Source organism: Fopius arisanus, unplaced genomic scaffold (assembly GCF_000806365.1).
Source record: "Fopius arisanus strain USDA-PBARC FA_bdor unplaced genomic scaffold, ASM80636v1 scaffold00032, whole genome shotgun sequence".
Classification (NCBI taxonomy): domain Eukaryota; kingdom Metazoa; phylum Arthropoda; class Insecta; order Hymenoptera; family Braconidae; genus Fopius; species Fopius arisanus.
Genome location: NW_011887771.1, coordinates 186,192 through 205,685, shown reverse-complemented (window position 1 = coordinate 205,685; position 19,494 = coordinate 186,192). Strand labels below are relative to the sequence as shown.

At 34.0% G+C, this 19,494-nt stretch overlaps 2 protein-coding genes across 3 annotated transcripts; one reads left to right on the top strand and one right to left on the bottom strand.

The window, feature by feature from the left end:
- The first annotated feature begins 2,298 nt into the window (after positions 1 to 2,298).
- Positions 2,299 to 14,756, top strand: LOC105265771 (UPF0676 protein C1494.01). Of its 2 annotated transcripts, XR_892097.1 has the most exons (7): positions 2,299 to 3,287; positions 9,938 to 10,053; positions 11,134 to 11,249; positions 11,922 to 12,072; positions 12,151 to 12,333; positions 13,451 to 13,863; positions 14,671 to 14,756. XR_892097.1 is itself a non-coding variant. In XM_011303480.1 (6 exons), exons 1-6 carry the CDS (start codon positions 3,200 to 3,202, stop codon positions 13,802 to 13,804), a joined length of 1,008 nt encoding a protein of 335 aa, XP_011301782.1. In that variant the 5' UTR covers positions 2,300 to 3,199; the 3' UTR covers positions 13,805 to 14,618. The 2 variants fall into 2 exon arrangements, 1 of the variants encoding a protein (XP_011301782.1); XM_011303480.1 differs by lacking the exon at positions 14,671 to 14,756 and having other exon boundaries at positions 2,300 to 3,287; positions 13,451 to 14,618.
- Positions 14,168 to 19,488, bottom strand: mIF2 (mitochondrial translation initiation factor 2). Its single transcript, XM_011303481.1, has 9 exons — positions 19,156 to 19,488; positions 18,601 to 18,745; positions 17,686 to 18,366; positions 16,814 to 17,084; positions 16,288 to 16,541; positions 15,645 to 15,906; positions 15,411 to 15,575; positions 15,006 to 15,146; positions 14,168 to 14,884 (listed from the first exon to the last, which is right to left on the bottom strand). Exons 1-9 carry the CDS (start codon positions 19,314 to 19,316, stop codon positions 14,712 to 14,714), a joined length of 2,253 nt encoding a protein of 750 aa, XP_011301783.1. The 5' UTR covers positions 19,317 to 19,488; the 3' UTR covers positions 14,168 to 14,711.
- Between the last annotated feature and the right edge of the window lie 6 nt (positions 19,489 to 19,494).

Genomic DNA, 19,494 nt, shown 5'->3' with positions numbered 1-19,494 from the left:
GAGAATTCAGCTCATATCGAGGACGTTTTATGAAAGGGAGTTTTATCATTGGAGCAATCAAGATTCTTATTTTGTAATAATTCATTAACATTGTAGGAATGCTCGGAATTAATTGGCATGATGAAACTAGTTGACTTGAACAAGTCAAGGAACCAGCACACTAACATAAATCATTTCTTAATATTTATTTTATTGTAAAATGTAGGTATGGATGTACCCTTTCTTTTTTTGGCATTTGGTTATCCTCTTTTCCCCTTAAAACAGGTTTACGAGCTTTATATTTACAATCTTTGATGATTTTTCCATAGTTTTCAGATATTTTTTATGTTAAATGAATGTTTACCCGAAACCTTGAACCATTCAACGTTATTCCGATTTTTCTCTATATTATAGAGATATTCTATATCCGAGCTACACGTTAATGAAGATTTCAACTCTTCTATCAGGGGCTCCCAACGAGAAATTAATTTCTGAAAATCACTCACAGCAACAGGTGTTGTCGATCCGCTTATTAGAGAATTATGACGGCGTGTGCGTGTACTTTGATCAAAGTAACGGCAAGTTTAAATATTCAAACTTTTGAAAAAAAAAAATGGATTGATATATTTTAGAATATACAGATTTTATCGCCGGCGAGAAAAATTATGGAAGCGGGTATAACAAGCGAGAAATTTGTAATCGATTTTTGAAAAGATATGGAAGAAAGTGGCCGCCATTACAATTCCAAAATATTAATATATAACGTTGTCATTTTATTTATGTAATTTAGCCACAACTGATTAATGTCTTTCAGACGAGCTTTATTTAATTTATTTAATGTCAAATGGTTGAATCTGGAATTTTTCAGTGGCAGGAAGATGATAATTTTGAAAATTACTGAAATTTTCAATGAAAACAGGAATCAATACCAAATTACACTGGATTTCCAAGTAATCGAAGATTTGAGGATTTGTTTATCTAAATTTTCTTTATTGCTCTTGATTTTCATTGAATAACGGAATTAAAACTATAGTTTCATCGATATTCCCAAAGTTCTGGAATTTCAATTGCGGAATTCTTTGAAATTCCAGTAAAACTAGAATATGATTAAAACAAAATTTTACGAGTGGGAGCAGTATTATCATTTCTCGAAAGGTTTGTGTCAGAAACTCCCGATTGATTCCCATTAAATTCTGGTTACACCCAGACGATACAAACAAACAGAGCAAATTGGGAGAAGTAAATAAACTAATGGATTTGTCGTGAGGTAGTGAACTGGAATAAATACATGTAACTAACAACAGTTTTGAGCAGTTTTTTGAAACACGAATGGAGATGAAGAACAGTTCAGTTATTTGTTTTTAGAAATATCTTTTTTACCAACTCGCTGCGATAAATTGTTGTCACAAACTAGTTGCTACTAATTATTTACCATCTATACATTATGTACAACAATAATGAAATTAAAAAACACCGATTCCTTCCGGAGCTTCAAAATTTCCTATTCATTTTCCATCAATTCAAGTTGAATTTCCCAATTATTTTATTTACAAATTATTTTTTAATTACTCAAAAAAATTAAGACTTTACATTTTCAATCTATTCGCGCCGTTTTTTAAATACACAGAGAAAATTGAAAAAAGTGAACGGACACATCAATTCATCATCAACTATATAGTGTATTTATATAGCATATAGATAGTATATAATAAGTAAATATAAAAAACTAAACTAATTGTTGGGAAGCGAAAAACACTTGGTTTACGAATTGACAATTTATTTTATTTATAATTTACTTTGAGAGAAACTAAACAAGTAATTTTTGAGATTTTCGAAACAAAACGGTTTTTGGAAAAATCTGTGTATCTTAAAAAATGCTTGACCGAGATCCGACCACCAAATTCCGAATTTTTCGCTTGAATTTTCCTCCTTTTTGCCGCTTTTTTTTCGAATCGAAAAAACCGCATACACCAACAGACAAACCTACACACATATACCTGTAGTTGAAATTGTACTCTCACGTTTTTGTTTTGAAATTTTTTTTATTTTCATTTATTTTTTCACGTTTCATAACATTCTACATAATCTCCAGACAAAATGAGAAAATGAAAAAGAATTGATTGATTGATTGATCGATTGCGAAGGTTCGATTCGGAAGCAAAAGAAAGAAAAAAAAAGAAAAGAAAAGGGGAAAGAAAAGGAAAAAAAGAGGTTGGTCAAAGACTCACCGATTCGATTGCTCGATCACCAATGGAACGATCTTCACGATTCCCCCTCCACGAGTCATGAATTTTAGATAGTGACAAGGTTGCCAAGTCATGAGCAGTAGAAGGTAGAAGCAGTGTTGTTGCCACTGCCAGAGTGCCAGTTCCCCTCGATTCCATTCTGTTGAGTTGTGAGCGTTGTGAGTTGATTCTGTTGATTCTGTTCTCTTGTGTGCGGTGTCTCCTGGCGATCGCTGCAGTTCCCAAGTGCTCCCAGTCCCCTGTTGACGCACACGCTGCCTTCACCAAATAAAACCAAATTAAAATTCAACAAATCACTCAACAATTAACCCGAATCCCCCCAAAAATGTCCTCCCACCGACAGCGCAAAAACCCCTAAAATACCCACCAAAAAGTCGTGCAATAAATAATAATAAAACAAACAATCGGTTAAAATCCGTAACATGTGCCCCAAGTGTAAAGTCTCGAGCCACGTTAACGCTTATCTCACATACCGTATTTTTACCAATGGCTACCGTTAATTATAATAAAACCAGTTAATCCGCGTGTCGATCCGACGAGTAACGAGTCATCAGTAATGAGTTGCAGTCTCAGTGATAATCACACAACCTCCTAGCATGATAAATTCGTGGAGTTGTCATTGATATTGAGGGGATTATAATTATTGGTTTTTCAATCAGGGGTGATTGTGAGTGGAATGATATTTGTCGGCTCATTTTCGGAGGATCGGTCTGTTTGGTTGGGGATTTTTGGTGGTGAGATGAGGATTTCTTGAGGGGGATTTGAAAAAATTTCGTTGGGTTTTTTTTTTTTCATCTTTTTTTTTTACGTGGGATTTTTTTGGGGCCTGAGGAGAGTTGAGGGGCCTGGCAAGAGGGCATCGACGCCGGGACGCTTTGGCATGTATTCACTCTGAGAATTTTAGGGGTGGGGAAGGTTTTGGGACTTGAGGAATTCCGGGAATTTTCACGGTTTATTTTGGGGAAATTGACATCATGAGTGTGAAGGCACAGGGAAATGGGGGGAGTTGTGAAACTCTCGTAAGCAAGTGCGAAATTCCCATCATCGATCTTGCACACATGGGTGAGTTTTATTGATGGTTTTTATGGATTTCCGGGGGGAATTCTCAGGTCAATGGATCTTCTCCTGTTGGAGAGAAAATTCTTGTTATTATTGTGAACTCTTTATTGATGCTGTTTATAAAATAATATTGAACAATTACTTTTACGTATGGCATGCAAAACTTGACAAGAGATTCCATCGTTTTTTTTTTATTACTAATTGTAATGTAGGCAGTAAGTTATTCCCGAAATTCGAGGTAGAAATTTAGAGTTTGTTACCTGCATTTATGGGGGATGGAAGCTGGGAAAATCGGTTCGGGATTTCGGGGATTATGGAGGGTTTTGCCAGTAAGAGCTCTTCAATGGAATATTCCCTGCAGATATGGATAGTTTTCATTGGGTTACACTTTCACTGGAATTTTCGAACATTTGTCGTTAAAAATTGAAAGTCCTTGGGAAAAAATAAAGGAAATTTAATTCGTAATCTTTGAGATTTCCTTTGGATTTAAAAGGGAGAGCGAAATTTTTGTTGAGCTTGTTTTCGGGGCTTTCTTTCTGAATTTTGCTAGTTCTCTTCGATTTAGAAGTATTAAAAATAAATCGAATAGGGAATGAGTAGATTTATTAGCCTTTAACTTTGTCCAGAGCGTTATTCCTGGAAATCAGAAGGAATCAGGAAAAATTGGATAAGTTTATTCTGAAATACTCGATTCATCAGAAACTCGGTATAATTTTGCACAGAATATGCATATTCACGTTCTCGCTGGAAAAAATATTTAAATTTCATTGAATTTTCAACTTAATTGATTTCATAGTTTTTTTCTGCCTAATTTAAAAATGATACTTCAATTCTCTATGAAATTTTAATTATCAGAGTTGTCAATTGACGTTTGCCATAAATATTTTTTAACTCCATGTTCCCAAGAATATGATTTTTACATATTCAAAAATTTAATTTGCATTGGTCCGTATTAGATTATGGTATTGAATAAGCAAACACATTTGTTAACTTTCAGAAATGATTTTAATTTTAAATATCTCTGAGGGTTGACAGACAGAAGGCACTTAGAAAATAAATATCTACAATAGCCTAAAGAGGTATTAGAATTTAGACTGAGTTGCCCCGGAGAGGGCAATATACTTTCCATCCCCTGAAATATTTCCTTTTTTCCTTTTTCTGGCCCTTTCTGGTCACCAGATGTATTTTGGAAATATCCAAAAGTTTATTTATTTTTATTTTATTATTTAAGTTTAGTTTTTTTTAGTTTTTTAGTTTATTAAATTTTACAACCAAGGGAAATCCCGAAGAATGTGGCTATAAAGTTTATTAAACTATCCTTACTTAAATGCGAAAATAAAACTTAGAAAGAGTGAATTTTATACCTGGGGAAATCCCCGAAAACCAACAGTCCGAAATTCAATTTAGGGAAAATGTCGAGGATTGAAAAATTGAAAATTATATCTGTAAATTACGAATTTTTATCGGATATTTTACATTTTTCTTAATTATTCAAAAATGTGAATTGACTTCAGAGCCGTAGAAGTTTGAATAATAATTATTATTCGCAGAAATATCCAAATGTCTCTAGAAAGTTTGCAAACTTTATAAAAACGTTAGAAATTTTTGTGAGAGAGTGAATGAATTTCATATTCCGGAAGCGTTTGAAAAGATTGAAGAAACATTCCACTGGAGATAAAGGACTTAGTTGAGAAATTTTAATATACTTTAAAATATTTCAAACACTGATGAGAAAAAATATAAAAAGTACAATCATAGAAAGTATTTCCAGTAGTCGAAAATTGTTTGTTTTTCGCAGATAGAAAGCTATTTAGGGAATGATGGATGAAGTTTTTGGAGTTGAGTCTGCTTTTTGGAGCATGAGGGATTATTTTGGGAATGGCTGCCTAGGAGAAAGTGTCATGAAGCTTTTTTTGTTGGCCTTTTAGTGGTCTACATTGCGAATTTTTTATTTCCTTCCTCACACATTCAATTGCTCAAATGTCAAAGGAAATTTTCGACGGTTTTTGGAAGTCAGGCCTTTGAAGTGGCATTTTGTGAGTTAAAGAGAATTTAAAACAATCATATTCTTTTGCTTTTAAAATCCCATAAATTTTACCAGAAATCTCTAACTTTCACTAGAAATAATCAGGAATTTTACGTAAATAGCACTAGAAATTTAATTCCCAATTCAACTCATCAATTAAAAAAAAAACAGATTAAAGCCTTTTTTACATTTTGACGAATATGTTTCTGTTCCTCCAATAAATTAATCATTTGCTGGAATAATCATGAGCGGGATTTCTATGGCGATATTCTTTCAGATATACTCCACACTGAAAAAAAAATTAATTTTGTTAATGAAATTTATTCGGGCCAAACCCATTCGTTCGAAAGAACAATTTCAACAGGAATTCTCCGTACAGATTTCGCGCCTTTAATTGTCTCAAGTATATTGCCAGAAAACAATTAGCTGATAAATTACCGGGAATTGGCGGGTGTTGGTTGAGGCACTTCCCCAGTTGCTTATAATAATTTTGCAATACGTGAGAGCCACCATAATTGGAATATTTATTGTGGGGTATTCTGAAAAAATATTACCAGAATTTCAAGAACTTTTACGACGTCATATTTTAAATATATAACGTTAAACTTTGAAGGAAGAAACATGAAATTTCGATATTTATTGATGTATCTTTCAAACACGGCGTTGTTAAAGTCTTTGCAATTTTTAGAATAATTTATAGATGTATCTAACAACAAGCAAACTCAAATTCGATTTTTGTGACAGATTGTGAGTTTTCGAAAGTATGATTGTGGAAATACCTGAAGGAGTTGTTTGTCAAGTTTTTTTACGAATTTTTGAGAAACGTGTGATAAAATTGACGTGAAAAAATCTACCGTTTTTTTGTGTTATTATTATTCAAATTTAATCAACATTATTCCTTTCCTCCATTCTTAATAAACTTTTGCGAAAGTTGACAAAACTTTATCAAAAATTGAGAAAAATAGATGAAGAAATATGAGGATTCAGAAATGATTGAATAACGATGAAATCAAAAACCGGTATATTTTTACAAGTCAATCTGATCCACGATTTTCCAAAAATTTCCAAAAAAAACGTGAAAAATGAGAAAATCTCAATAACTCCTTAACCAGTCTGACTAAAAAAACCGAGAGTTCAGATTTTAGGAATTTGGAATTATACAGGATGGATATTATTTTCGTAGATAAGAGGATTCTCGACGAGAAAATGTCCCCTCGCTGATTCCTCTGGAATCACTCAGCACGGAGATAATGCAATACACCTCAAACACTTTCACCACTTCACTCCTCAATTTCTTTGTTTTGTAGACGGAGTGGGAGTTGTTATTGGGAGTAGGTCAGTGTTGCTATGTGGAACCAGTTATTTTGGTTTACCAATTTTTAAAAACAGAAATTAACGTATGATATTCGTCTCCATAAATGCTAATTAGTACCCTGAGGAAAAATATACGTTTGATAAATATTCATCTACTCGAAGAAAATATTTGTTTTTAAAATCAAGTCTCTCTAACGGAGTTATTTTTCGGTAGTTCTGATGACTTTTGTGCTATGACAATCATTATTTGATTATTGTTCAAGATTCTTCATAATTCCAAGATTTTTTACTTTCTGGAATTAACAATTCTGATTAATTATTTAATTTTGGTAGCAAAACAGCAGAGGAAAACAAAGGGATTTAGTTAATAATTTACAATGTCGTTCCCTTCTAGCCAAAATTACCATTTTTTTTTATTTTTCACATTTTATAATTATTTGATCGCTCCCAAAATATCGTAATCGCACAATAATTTTCCTGTGTTTTTTCCACAGCTTCTCAAAAATTCATAAACTTTTAGGACAAACACTGGGAAATTATTGCACACTTACGAAAATTTCCGAGTCCTGAAATAATGACAAAATTCAAAAACTATATATTTTTTCTATTTAATCCGATTAACAATTTGTCAGAAAACTCGAAAAACCGGTATTTTTGTCTGGAGCGAGGTACAGCATCTTTATCGTTATCGAAAAATATCTCGGAATTAAAAGATATATCGAAATTTTCATCAGGAGCTTTTTCATGGATCTCTTCATGATCTAAGAAAATGATTCTAATAAAAATCTTGCTGTCGCTCTTAGATTACGAGATATTTCCAGAGAACTGGAGTAAGGGAGAGGTGCACCTGTCGATCTTTACCCTTTTGCTGCTGATTTAATTAATTAATTACATATTTTTTAAATGTTTAGTAATTATCGAGAGTTCACACAGAGTTCTCTCAGAACAATATCATTCTCATAATAGAAACCTAACGGAATTATCCGGAAATTCTTAATGTTTCTCTGAAGTGAATTGATGTTTAACGGAAAAAAATTCCTCTCCGCGTGGGGAATAACCGATATGGTTCTCGATTGTAATCTTATCGACACCGGAAATTAGTCAACATCAATGGGCATTTTACAATGAATCGTTACAAACGCCGAAGCGAGGTCGCAAAGTCGATTAAAATCTCTGAATTCAACACAAAGGAGTAGAAATATCTCGTAACAATCACTCAGACATTGAATAATTATTCCAACTGTGATAACTCATGACGTTCCTCTCAAAAAATGTTCTGAAGGCTTTTCCATAAATAAATAGTTTCTAAAATATCCATAAGTAAATGATGATAAGTAAATGATGAATGGTTGTCTTCAGTTTCTGGGATAATTCCTCTCTTCCTTTAGTATTGACGTAATATCCCGTGTATTCAATGAAAAAGTTATCGAATAGGCTTTAAAAATACGTGAATAAGTTATTCCCACAATTTTTCATAGAGGTATAGCGATTTGAACCGAAAAATATGATTTTCATGTTTTACTCAAATTTCCACTTTGGTTGAATTTTTCTGTATTCCAAAAAAAAATCAATAGTAATGTGCATATACCATTGCAAATAATACTTTATGATCTCCGAAATAGCATCAGTATCTGATTTAATTATTTTTGTAGAATTATTAAAGTTTTTTCATTTTTACCGTTATGTCACACTCTAAAATTTATGTTTATCCAATTATCGTAGCATTACACGCAATTTATGTTTATCTATCGAGGACTATCATGGACCACTTTCGAGATCACAATGAGCTCTCTACAATACCTCTTGAATTTTCCAATTATATGGATTTTATCAAAAGTTATTGATTATAATACGTCGAATCTCACGTGTCACATTTTGAAACAAGTAGTTTTTGAGATATTCGAAAAAAAAAACGATTTTCAAGGAAATTAGTGTATTTCGATAAATGCTTGATCGATCGATCTGAAATTTTGTTCAAATCCACTCCCAATTCTTCAATCGAAAAATCCGCGCACAGATTTATTTGAAATTTGGTATTAACCTGATTAAATTTAATTATAACCGCAATTTTTAGACTGCAGTCATCAGTTCGAATGGACTTTAAGACACCAATGATAGAAATAATTCCAATCCACTAGCTTAGGAAATGATTCACCACGTGGCCCATTGAATCTCATTACTCTACATAAGAACTGAATTGCACCATTGAAAATTCAGAGATTAATCCAATGAATTTCCACTCAATCTCAATTGCGTCTCTATCGATTCCCTCAATATCTCATCGATTACTTTTGTTCGTGGATTGAAATTATGTTGACGTATTGCATTGAGGATAGATCGATGATGATTTATCCCTGTTTCGGGTGTTTGCTTTTTTATTCAAACGTTCGCTGCTCATTGACAACTATTAGCATTCGTTTGAATGAATGAATATTAGAATTCGTTTATTTGAAGAAACACAAAGAAAAATCAAAAAATGAGATTCGAGGTGCTTTTCAGTTAGGAGATATTAAATAAATAATATGGTGTAACTTATCAATGCAATTCTCATAATATTCTGATTGAATTAAAATGATTTTGATATTAATGCTTTGGGCTGTGATTTTCTGACAAATTGTTTATCGGGTTGATCCGAAAAAACTTACCGTTTTTATATTTCATCATTATGTCATGTTCGTGCGTTCGGAAGTTTCATGAATTTTTCGAATGTTTAGGAAAATACACAGGAAAATTATTGCACCGTCATGACATTTTATGAGTCATTAAATAATGATAAAAGCAAAACCGGTTCATTTTTCCACGTCAATCCGATCAACAATTTGTCAGGAAAAAACTTAAAGAAACTGGGAATTCTGACTAAAAGAGTGCAACATCTTTAATCCAGTTTTCAGAAAATGCAAAAATATCAATTCAGTATTAACAAGGTAAAGGCTAGCATATCAACTTCTATTAGTTTCATTTTTTTAAAATATCTCTGATAAAAAGGTTTCCAAAAATTTGGTCATTTCACTTAGAGTGTAGATATTCCGGGAAATTGTCTTTTATTAATGAACTAATTAATCTAATCGTTCTGGGATTTGAATTTCAATTGGTTTTAATGAATAGGAATTAGTGAATTTTATATTTATGAAACAAAAAACGCGATAGATCTCTTTCAAGAAAAATATAAAATATTACAAACAGAACGACGAATACTGAAAATTGAATTTTTTTATGTTTATTGTCGACTTTGTTGGTTTAATTGATTTTTAACTATTCCGTAATTACTTTACTTTACTTACTTTACTTTACTATTATTTTTACTTGTTTTCAGGGACTGAGAGATGTCCTCAGAAAGGAGTTGTAAAGCAAGTAGCTGCTAAATTGGTGAAGGCCCTCTCGGAAAAAGGACTTGCACTGCTCGTCAATCATGGAATACCAGACTGCAAGGTACTGATTCAATTATTAATGCTCCTCGTCACATAATTTTAGAAAAACTTGGAAAACATTTGAGTTATTCTTCATATTTTCCACTGACATGACTCATCGCTGAAGTTAATTGGCAGATGATTCGACAATTATTCATTAACAATCTCCAAAAAGAGTGAATTTAGAGGAACACTTCACTAAAATTTCTTCTAGATAGTAGAGCTATCTAAATAATTGGACAATTTACAATGGATTTATAGAGCGTGTGGCTTTTCAAACGGTTTGTGTTTGCATTTCAAGCGAAATCTATTCATTCTCGGTGAATTTCCTGAAGAACTGATAATCACACAGTTCTTCGGATAATTTCCTCAGGCATTTAGCAATTGTATGAGAATTAAGCGCAGATAACAGAATTTTCCATTATTGAGAGAATTCTCAGCTATTTTGTTTTCCATAGAACGAGTGCTCAATGTCAGATCAACCTGATTAATACAATTTGCGATTACACGAGGCTAATCGATGATTTCATGCATGTAGAATTGTAATCAGAGGTGTTGGGTATTGGACACCAGATATATCTTCTGAGAAAATTATACAATTGAAGAAAATTAGCTGCTCTGTTGTGTTTTTCTCAAGGTCCGAGTGTATTGTGTTTCCAAACTTATTTTCCTTTTTTCGAAAGTCATCCTTAAGAATGTTCTCTTTCCTTTAAGCAAAAATCACTGGTTTCTTGTGTTTGCTGACAGATTCCTCATTGGATTGACGCAAAACAATATACCGTTTCCGCATTTTATCATTATTTAATGACTCCCAAAATGTTGTGATCGTGCAATAATTTTCTTGCGTTAATTCTAGAATTATCAAATATTTATCATTTCTATTTCTTTATAATATTGGTATGAAATAGCGATGAAATGTATAAGCCGGGGTCAGAACATCCTTAATAATCTTTAATAATCGAATAATTTTTAATTTAAAGCAGATGACGAACTGTAGAAAATTTTGGCTCAGCTTTTATCCTTTCGTTATAATAAAGAATGTTAATTTTTTTTATAAACCGTTTAGTTACTCATGAATTATTGATGGATTTTTTTTTTCAAGATGAAGGCTGTGTACAGATCTTTGGACAGATTTTGTGAATTACCGAAGAAGTCACGCGAGAAGTATGAGTTTATATCACCCTGCAGTCATGGATATAAAAAACCTGAAACTGATCAGTGAGTAATACACATCTGGACTGTGAATTTTAGTTTAATTTGTCTTTGTTGCAATTTCCGAGATATTTACTAGATGAAACAGAGTCACAACCCTCAGTGTGACTCTTTTTTAAGAGAATTTATTTTGATAAATAATTTGTTAATTTTTTAATTAATCTCTCTTGAATGATCGATTTCCAATGAATGTTTTCTCTGAGACGAATTTTCTGTGAGAAGGAAATTCTTCAGAGAAAAAACTCCATATTCTTCATGTATTTACTCTCTAAAAAACCATTGCTACTGGTTAATTAACTAATTACTCCTGACAAACATGAATCGAATAATTGCGACAAATATAAATCTTACTAAAATTACTTAAAACTATTGATTATCAGTAGCTACTCATTATATCGAGTATAATTCTACTCTTTTAGAAATTTCAATAACATAAAAAAATAGGGAAAATGCTTGTGACAAATCTTAGGGAAACTTTTGAAAAGTAAATAATACTGAAAAGAAAGGGAATTAAGAGAAATTTGTTGTTACAATTCCTCTGAAGTTTGACCCAACATTTGTGACAAGCAATTCTTTTTTAAAGTTTATTTTGCAAGACGAAAAAACATTTTTTTTCTTTTTATCGCTTCCGGGCTTGGTGAATCATTAAAAATTTTATCTGATAATTTACGCATGCAGATACAACGTGACTGAAAAGGAGGCGAGGCACGAATACATCATCTGCGGTGGTGACAATAACGTAATGCCAGATGACGATGTTCCCGATTTTCGTGCTACTGTTGACGAACTCGCCAAGGACATGAAACAACTCTCGACAATGTTACTCGCCGTATGTCATCAAATTAGATAAAAAGAGAACAAAAAAACCAACAGAACAGAAAAAATTTTTTTTTTATCGAATGCACAGGCCCTCTCCATCGGCTTGGAACAGCCTGGAGACTTTTTCCTGCGTAAACACTCGCATATTTTGGAGGATGGAAATGATTCTACCATGAGAATCATTTATTATCCACCCTCCGCTCTTTCGGAGTCAGGAACTATGCGTTATGGGCCTAGATGTGACTGTGGCACTTTCACCTTGATTGCTCAGGTAATTCAGATATTATTTTTCTTCATGATGTCCAAGTACGTCAAGCATGATTTTGTCGTGGAAATTGAACCAATTACAGTGACTCTTGGTAATTTTCGTCCACTATTGAAAATTTAAATCACTTTTAACTAAAATTTCAAGAACTCTTTGACAGTTTCTGCCACCCGATCTACGGTATATTTTTCTAATCAATGACATTTATTCTATTAGCAGCGAAGAATTTCTCATAAAATTCAAAAATAAATATAAACTATTAGACTAATTCGAATAACAGTAGGTCAAGGATTAGATTAAATCTAATTACTCTCCCATACTCATCTATCCTCGAAAATTACGTAAATTACGAACAAAAAAATCATTTTCATATTTTTCCCAGAGCTAATCGTTTCTTCAATTGATTGAGTAATAATAAAACTTAAGAATTCAATCGATTGCATTTTACCACTTCATATTATGAATTTCTATAATCCGTCTTTATGCTAAATTCCATTCATACTTTAATATCAATCAATCATATGTTATTTAACATTTATAAACAATCAGTTTTTTCAAACCATTTGGTGCTAATAAATTCCTTGCCAATGTTTTCTACGCCAAATGCACATATATAAATTTTTTAATTTTTTTAAGTGCGCGTAAAGAATATTCGAATGGTTTTGAAAACCTAATGTAGAAGGCAAAGGCCTTGTGAGTTCTCTTTTTTTCTAATGAATGGTTTATTTTAAAGGATTAAGGCCAAAGTGTTTCGATGATTGTTAGTTAGTGTAATCAGACAGGATAAGGTGTCTATCGTTAACGAGAATCTTTTTAACGGTAAAAATTTTTTACTAGAGTTCGTTATCAATTTCTGTGTGTCATCCTCATTCTCTGGGAGTATCACAGAGTAAAGATGGCACTTATCGCGGTAATTGCCGCACACTTTACTAAAAATTCGAAAAAGTGCTTTTGTACGTACAGCAAACAACGGGGGAAAGCAAAATTTTACCACGACAAACGATTTTTCGATTCTCTTTTTCAATTGATTATTTTTTATTTGAATCTTTTTACCGGTTCGATATTGAATTAAACAAGGCAACATTAATAATTTCATGATTAACGATTTCCATCTGATTGCAAGGATTGCGAGGGTGGTCTGGAGATCCAGTCCCCCAATGGTGAGAGGTGGGGCAGAGTGGGTCACTTACCAGGGGCTATTCTCGTAACCACTGGTGACAGTTTAGCCAGATGGACCAAGCAGCAGTTACCTTCCCTGAAACATCGCGTTGTGGTCCCCGAACATTGCGGCCGAGGTCGTCACTCGATAGGATTCTTCATCCACCCCGACGATAACGTTATCATCGAGCCATGCGACACCCAGATATCAATTCCATCCCAGGAACCAACCATTTGTCGTTTGCAAAAGAAGAAACGAGGAGTTCTCACAGCATATCACCATCTCCAGCGTCGCTTCCGTGAAACTTATGCTTCATGAAGTTTTTCAAAGTATTACGGGGGCATAATGGGTGACCATGCAGCGGCCATGCTCTTATGGTAATAGTAAAGAGATTTTTTTTAGGAAAAAGTGATAATTCATTCTTGTGAATTTGTTTTGTGATCACTGATGAAGAGAAAAAATGACTAATCCCCAGGTCATGGGGATTTAATGATCGATTTTTCGGAATTTTAGGGAAAAAAACTTATGCATCTCATGGTAGATCTTTGTCAATTGTAATTATATAATTATAATTGATTTTAAAATCATTATTAGGAGTGGGAGGAGGTGAAAAAATTGTCAAGTTTTATGGGGGAGTACAAAATGAGCAATCGATTTTCGTTCAAATTTTGAAATCACATGTAATTTTTCACGAAATAGTTTTATTTTCATTGAAGAGTATCGATTTATCTTGAAGACTATTGAATTAAAGTGGAAATGTTAATGGCCATTTTTGTGGCCGATTAAATTTCGCAAAAAAATCAGGTGTTAAGATCCATCGGCATTTAACAAAACTGGAATTCCATTTATTTTGTTTCACCATTTACTAATTTTATTGTCTTTTTTGCAAGGCTAGACAGTTTAATAGACCAATTTATCGCTAAAAGATAGCCGACATCTCCAAATTACCATTCATGAGTTACTCCCTTCGAAATACTTCCACTTAATAGAAACACGTTGACAATAATTATCATTAATGAGTAATTGAATTTTGATAGGACGAAATTGCCTTGGCCTTTTTTTTCTTAAACGTGACTCACATGTATGAAATGACATGTGTCCTCAGTGGAATAATAAATCAATTTGTACTTAACTTAAAAGAAAAAGTTTCTTCAATTTTCCCTTTACATTTTTTTAAATTTCAGGTAGTACGAAATGTCGAAATAAAGCAGAAAAAGAGAAGTTGTTAAAAACCTGGATCCCACTGGACAGTTGAGGGTACCTCGTAGGTCCTGAAGCAAATAACCGTGTCACCAAGTTGCACTTTAACGTTAGGATCCACGAACCTCAGACCGCATTCAATTCCTGATTTCACTGTGTCTCTTTCATCCTTCAAGTGCCTCATTGAAGCCAGTTTACCTGGAGAATTCATTATTTCAGGGATTCAATTGACAATTGATGTGTGTTTCTACTCATTATTCGATTCAAAGATCAGAGCATTAATTTTATCGATAAAATTGATGATCCATTGATAATTTACCTTCGAAAATTGTTTCATTGTCACGTAAAATTCTGTACATTTCACCCTTCTTCAGCATTCCGTCAGTGCAACGACATCCAGCTACGTTAACTGGTTTTCTCTTCTCGTTTATTTCGATTTGTTCAAGAACATTTGCTTTTCCTGCAGAAGCAGAAATAAGTCTGATCAATTACATTAGATTTCTTCTTTAATTTTATTTTTATTTATCCATTAATAATTGATAGATGATATCATTCAGCTAGGTGAACCTTGAACACAGGCTATTGAATATTGATTATTTTTTCTTTTAAATGTATTACGCCTGTATTTAGGGGTCCTCTAAATGATTTCTTGTTGAAACAGACGAGAAAATAAATTGCGATAGGACATAAAAAATCTAGATTACTAATCGACAAAAAAAATTACCGAGTATCTCCTCCTTCATTTCAGGGGCCAGCTTCTTTCCAATTTCACTCTTGACATCATCAATAAGTTTGTAGATAATTTTATGTGGACGAATGGAGACCCCCATTTTCATTGCAACATCCTGAATTTTTCTAGGTGTATCCACATTAAAAGTATAAACTATTGCTGCAAAAAATTACTTAATATGATAATTGAAAGACGATCAAAAGGAAAGAAATGTCATTTTCAAATTACCATCGAAGGCTTCTGCAAGTTCCACGTCACTTTCAGCAACAGCACCAATTCCATAATGAATAACGTCGAGGTGACAGCGTTTGTTATCCGAATATGTTTCGAAGGCATCGAGAATAGCTTCAGCAGAACCAAGAACATCAGATTTAATTACCACGTTGACTCGAGGAATGCCATCGTCATCTTCGGTCTCCTTCTTCCTGGGGCCTTTTATTTTAGTTCTCTTTCCTGACGCTCTTCGTGCTGCTAATTGTTCTTTATAAACCTGAACAATACGATTTAACATTGTATCTAATACAATATTATAAATTGTTGTTTAATTATTAAACTTTATATGTTAATGTTTCGTTTCTAGAATTCGGAGTAAATGCCCCCCATCTACCAATAAATCAAAATGGTGCGAAAAACGTTAAAATTCACCGCAAAAATGTCAAAGTATTCTGTATCATAATTTTTGTCGACTATCTCTAGATACAAATCTGAAAAAAAAATCAATTGATTCATACAAATGAAATTCCTCTTGATCACAGGTTTACACTTCAGATTTCTTTTTTTTTGTTCCCTTAAGAAAGGGATTAATAAATGATAAATGATTCGGAAAGTTTTAAGTTGCAGGGTAATTAGGCAGAATTTAATTGACTTTTACCTCATCATGAGCCACTCGCCGCTCTTCAATAATTTCGAGAGCATCGAGGGCTTTCGTCTTGGCCTGTTGTCCCTGCCGATGTCTGATGATGACACTTGCTCGATGTTCATCTTGAACCTCTAGGATTTCATCCCCAGCGAATGGTAACTCTCTCCATCCAATGATTTGAACAGCTTCTGAGAGTTTTGCTTCTGATACTGGAGCTCCCCCGTGATCAAACATCGCTCGAACCTTCGCCCATGCAATTCCACTCACTAAAAAAAGAAAAAGAAAATAAATACAATTATATTCAATTGGAGTTCTTCCCCTTCAAGTTATTTTTTAAACGACTCAGTTCGACTTAATTTTATTCCTAAATGTATTTCATTGTATTATCAGTTGGTGATGATGATAATTGTACATGATAAACTGATGAAAATCAAAAACGATATATCCTTTCGGGTCAACGCGATAAATAATTTTCCGGAAAATTAAAAAGCTGGTTAAATTGGACTACGAGTGGGGCAGAGCATCCTTAAATACTCACCCAGAACAGCTCCTTTTCTGAGTGTTCCCCGTTGAATGAGAACAGTCGCGAGTTTTCCTCTTCCCACTTGAGTTGAAACCTCGAGGACCACCCCCTCGACCAGTCCTTTGGGATCCCCTTTCAGGTCACGCACCTCAGCCAATGCTGCAATCGTCTCTATCAACTCCTTCAAATTTGTTCCCTTGAGGGCAGAAATATTTACAGACGGAATTTCTCCACCCAGTGATTCTACTTGAATTCCTTGCTCAGCCAACATCCTCTCAGTCCTTTCCTACCGCAAGATCATGAATGAAGATTTATTAATTTCCTGAATTTCTCAGTTAAAACTGGATTCAGCGGATGAACGGATAAAGCATTAAAATAGAGAATAAGTTCTTGGAGAATTCCCAACAATGGAGATAAAACGTGAAAATCGACTTTTTATCTCTTCATAACACTTCCAACTAGTAAATCACTATACTATTAATAAATTTAAAAAAAAACGAACTAAAAACCAAGATGTGTGGAATAAAAATGAGTTTTACTCTCAATTTCTTTAATTATAGCTTACATTCCAATAACGATTGTTATCCTTTTCAGAGCCGTCAATTAAAACTATTAAAACAAAATCCTGTACTCCATTCGCACTAATTTTCATAAAAACTAATTATTATTTCCATACAACAATCAAATCAATTAAAAATGTGGCAGAATATGTAACCTTGATTGCCACTTGTAATCACAGTCGATTAGTTTGCAGCAATCCTCATATGTGCTAGACTCTTTTACGACGATGAGAATTGACATTCAAGAAAAGAATCGATTTCATGTTAAATTTCCCAAAGAATCTCTGAGCAATCGAGAGAAAAATTAATCAACAAAACGTTACCTACAATATCGGCGTCAGGCTTATCGATCTTGTTGACAGCGACGATGATGGGTACCTCGGCTTCCCGAGCCATTCTGATGCTCTGGACAGTCTGCTCCATGACCCCGTCATCAGCAGCAACAACGAGGACAACGATGTCAGTGACGTGAGCTCCTCTCGCCCTCATGGAGCTGAACGCAGCATGCCCAGGAGTATCGAGAAATGTTATTCTCTCGCCTGAGTCCAGGTTGACGTTGAAGGCACCGATGTGCTGAGTGATACCCCCAAATTCAGAGTCCACCACTGACGTGTGCCTCAGGGTGTCAAGGAGTGTTGTTTTGCCGTGGTCTACGTGTCCCATGACAGTCACCACTGGATGTCTTTTGATAAGCTCCGAGGGATCAGCTGGGGGACGTCTTACAGCGTCGATGCTCTTGTCATCTTTGATCTCTTCACTACCAGGAGGTGACACCAGTTTGTACCTTCCACCCAGTCGTTTCACAGCGTGAAAGATCACTTGGGGATCCTCGATCACCGTTTGGGAGTCGTAGGGACTCGTATCGATGTAAGATATTGCCTTTAGAACATCTTTCACTGATCGGTTTGACACCTCTGCCATATCCTTAACTGTCATCCTCTTCCAGACGTTCAACACTGGCAGCTTCACCAAGGGCTTCTGATTGTACACGTAGTCACTTATGGCTTCCTAGAATTAAAAAAAAATACGTACACAAAGAATTCCATAATTCATATAATAAACAAAAATTTAATATTCAGTCAAAATAATTATTTGAAGCCTATTCTTTTAATTTTCGCTTTCTAATTATAACTTCTACTTAAACCCCAAAAGCGAGAGATATGCGCATCCTTTTCTAGTATCTATAAAATATTTCCATTTTATTATCGGTAGGCTTCCTTCAATTATATTGAATATGCTCACTTGTTGTGCTCGAGTTTTCTTCCTCCTGAGACTTGGAGTTGAGTGATAAGAGTGACAGCTTATCATTGCGTTCAAACACAAAAGCTTCCATTGGAGTTTATTTGAGTCAATCCGAATTACAGTATTTATCAAAGGGAATGATTTTCTGAAACGATAAAAAATAAAATAATCATTAGTCTGTTAATTTCCAGTTAAACCTCATGTCGTAAATTTTTTAGCAAAAACTATTTCCGTTCTTATCGTCACTGTTAATGTATGACGATTATGAATATAATTACCTAGATCACCTAATTAGTGTCTGAAATTACTTCAGGTATTTCTTCTCGAAGAATATCCCATTGATCAATCGATCAATCAAGACAATTCTAAAGTACTGTTTTTATTTATGCAAATACTCAGATAGAGGTTATAATCAACTGATGAAAAAATTTATCGGTTTGTCAGTGGAAATATCAATGCCTGGTAATTTACAAATATTATAGGGGACCATATTAGTTATAAGACATGGAACAATACACGTGACAATTAAATGTTGTTTAATAAACGAGTAATTACCCTTTTGCCGCTGTACACGTTCGACCCAAGAGCGCGGCCATGACGCAACAACAAGATAAAACAGCGATTTTCGTAGCAGTAGCCAAAGAGGATTGACCAAAGTAGAGGCTCAGTTCTGGGGGTTTGAGTGACCCCAGCGGCATCGTAGTAGCCGACCCCATAAGAGGGAGGGCACCACACGCAACGCTGGGGTATCTGTCGTTAGCCGACGCAGCGACTTTTCAGTAGTATCCCTCCAGCTTCCCTTTTAATAACTCTGAGCTCTTCGATGCCTCAGATTCCACTGACTGGAATTTTTGACGAGCTGATTTCAAAGCCTCCGACTGCTGATTATTTGTG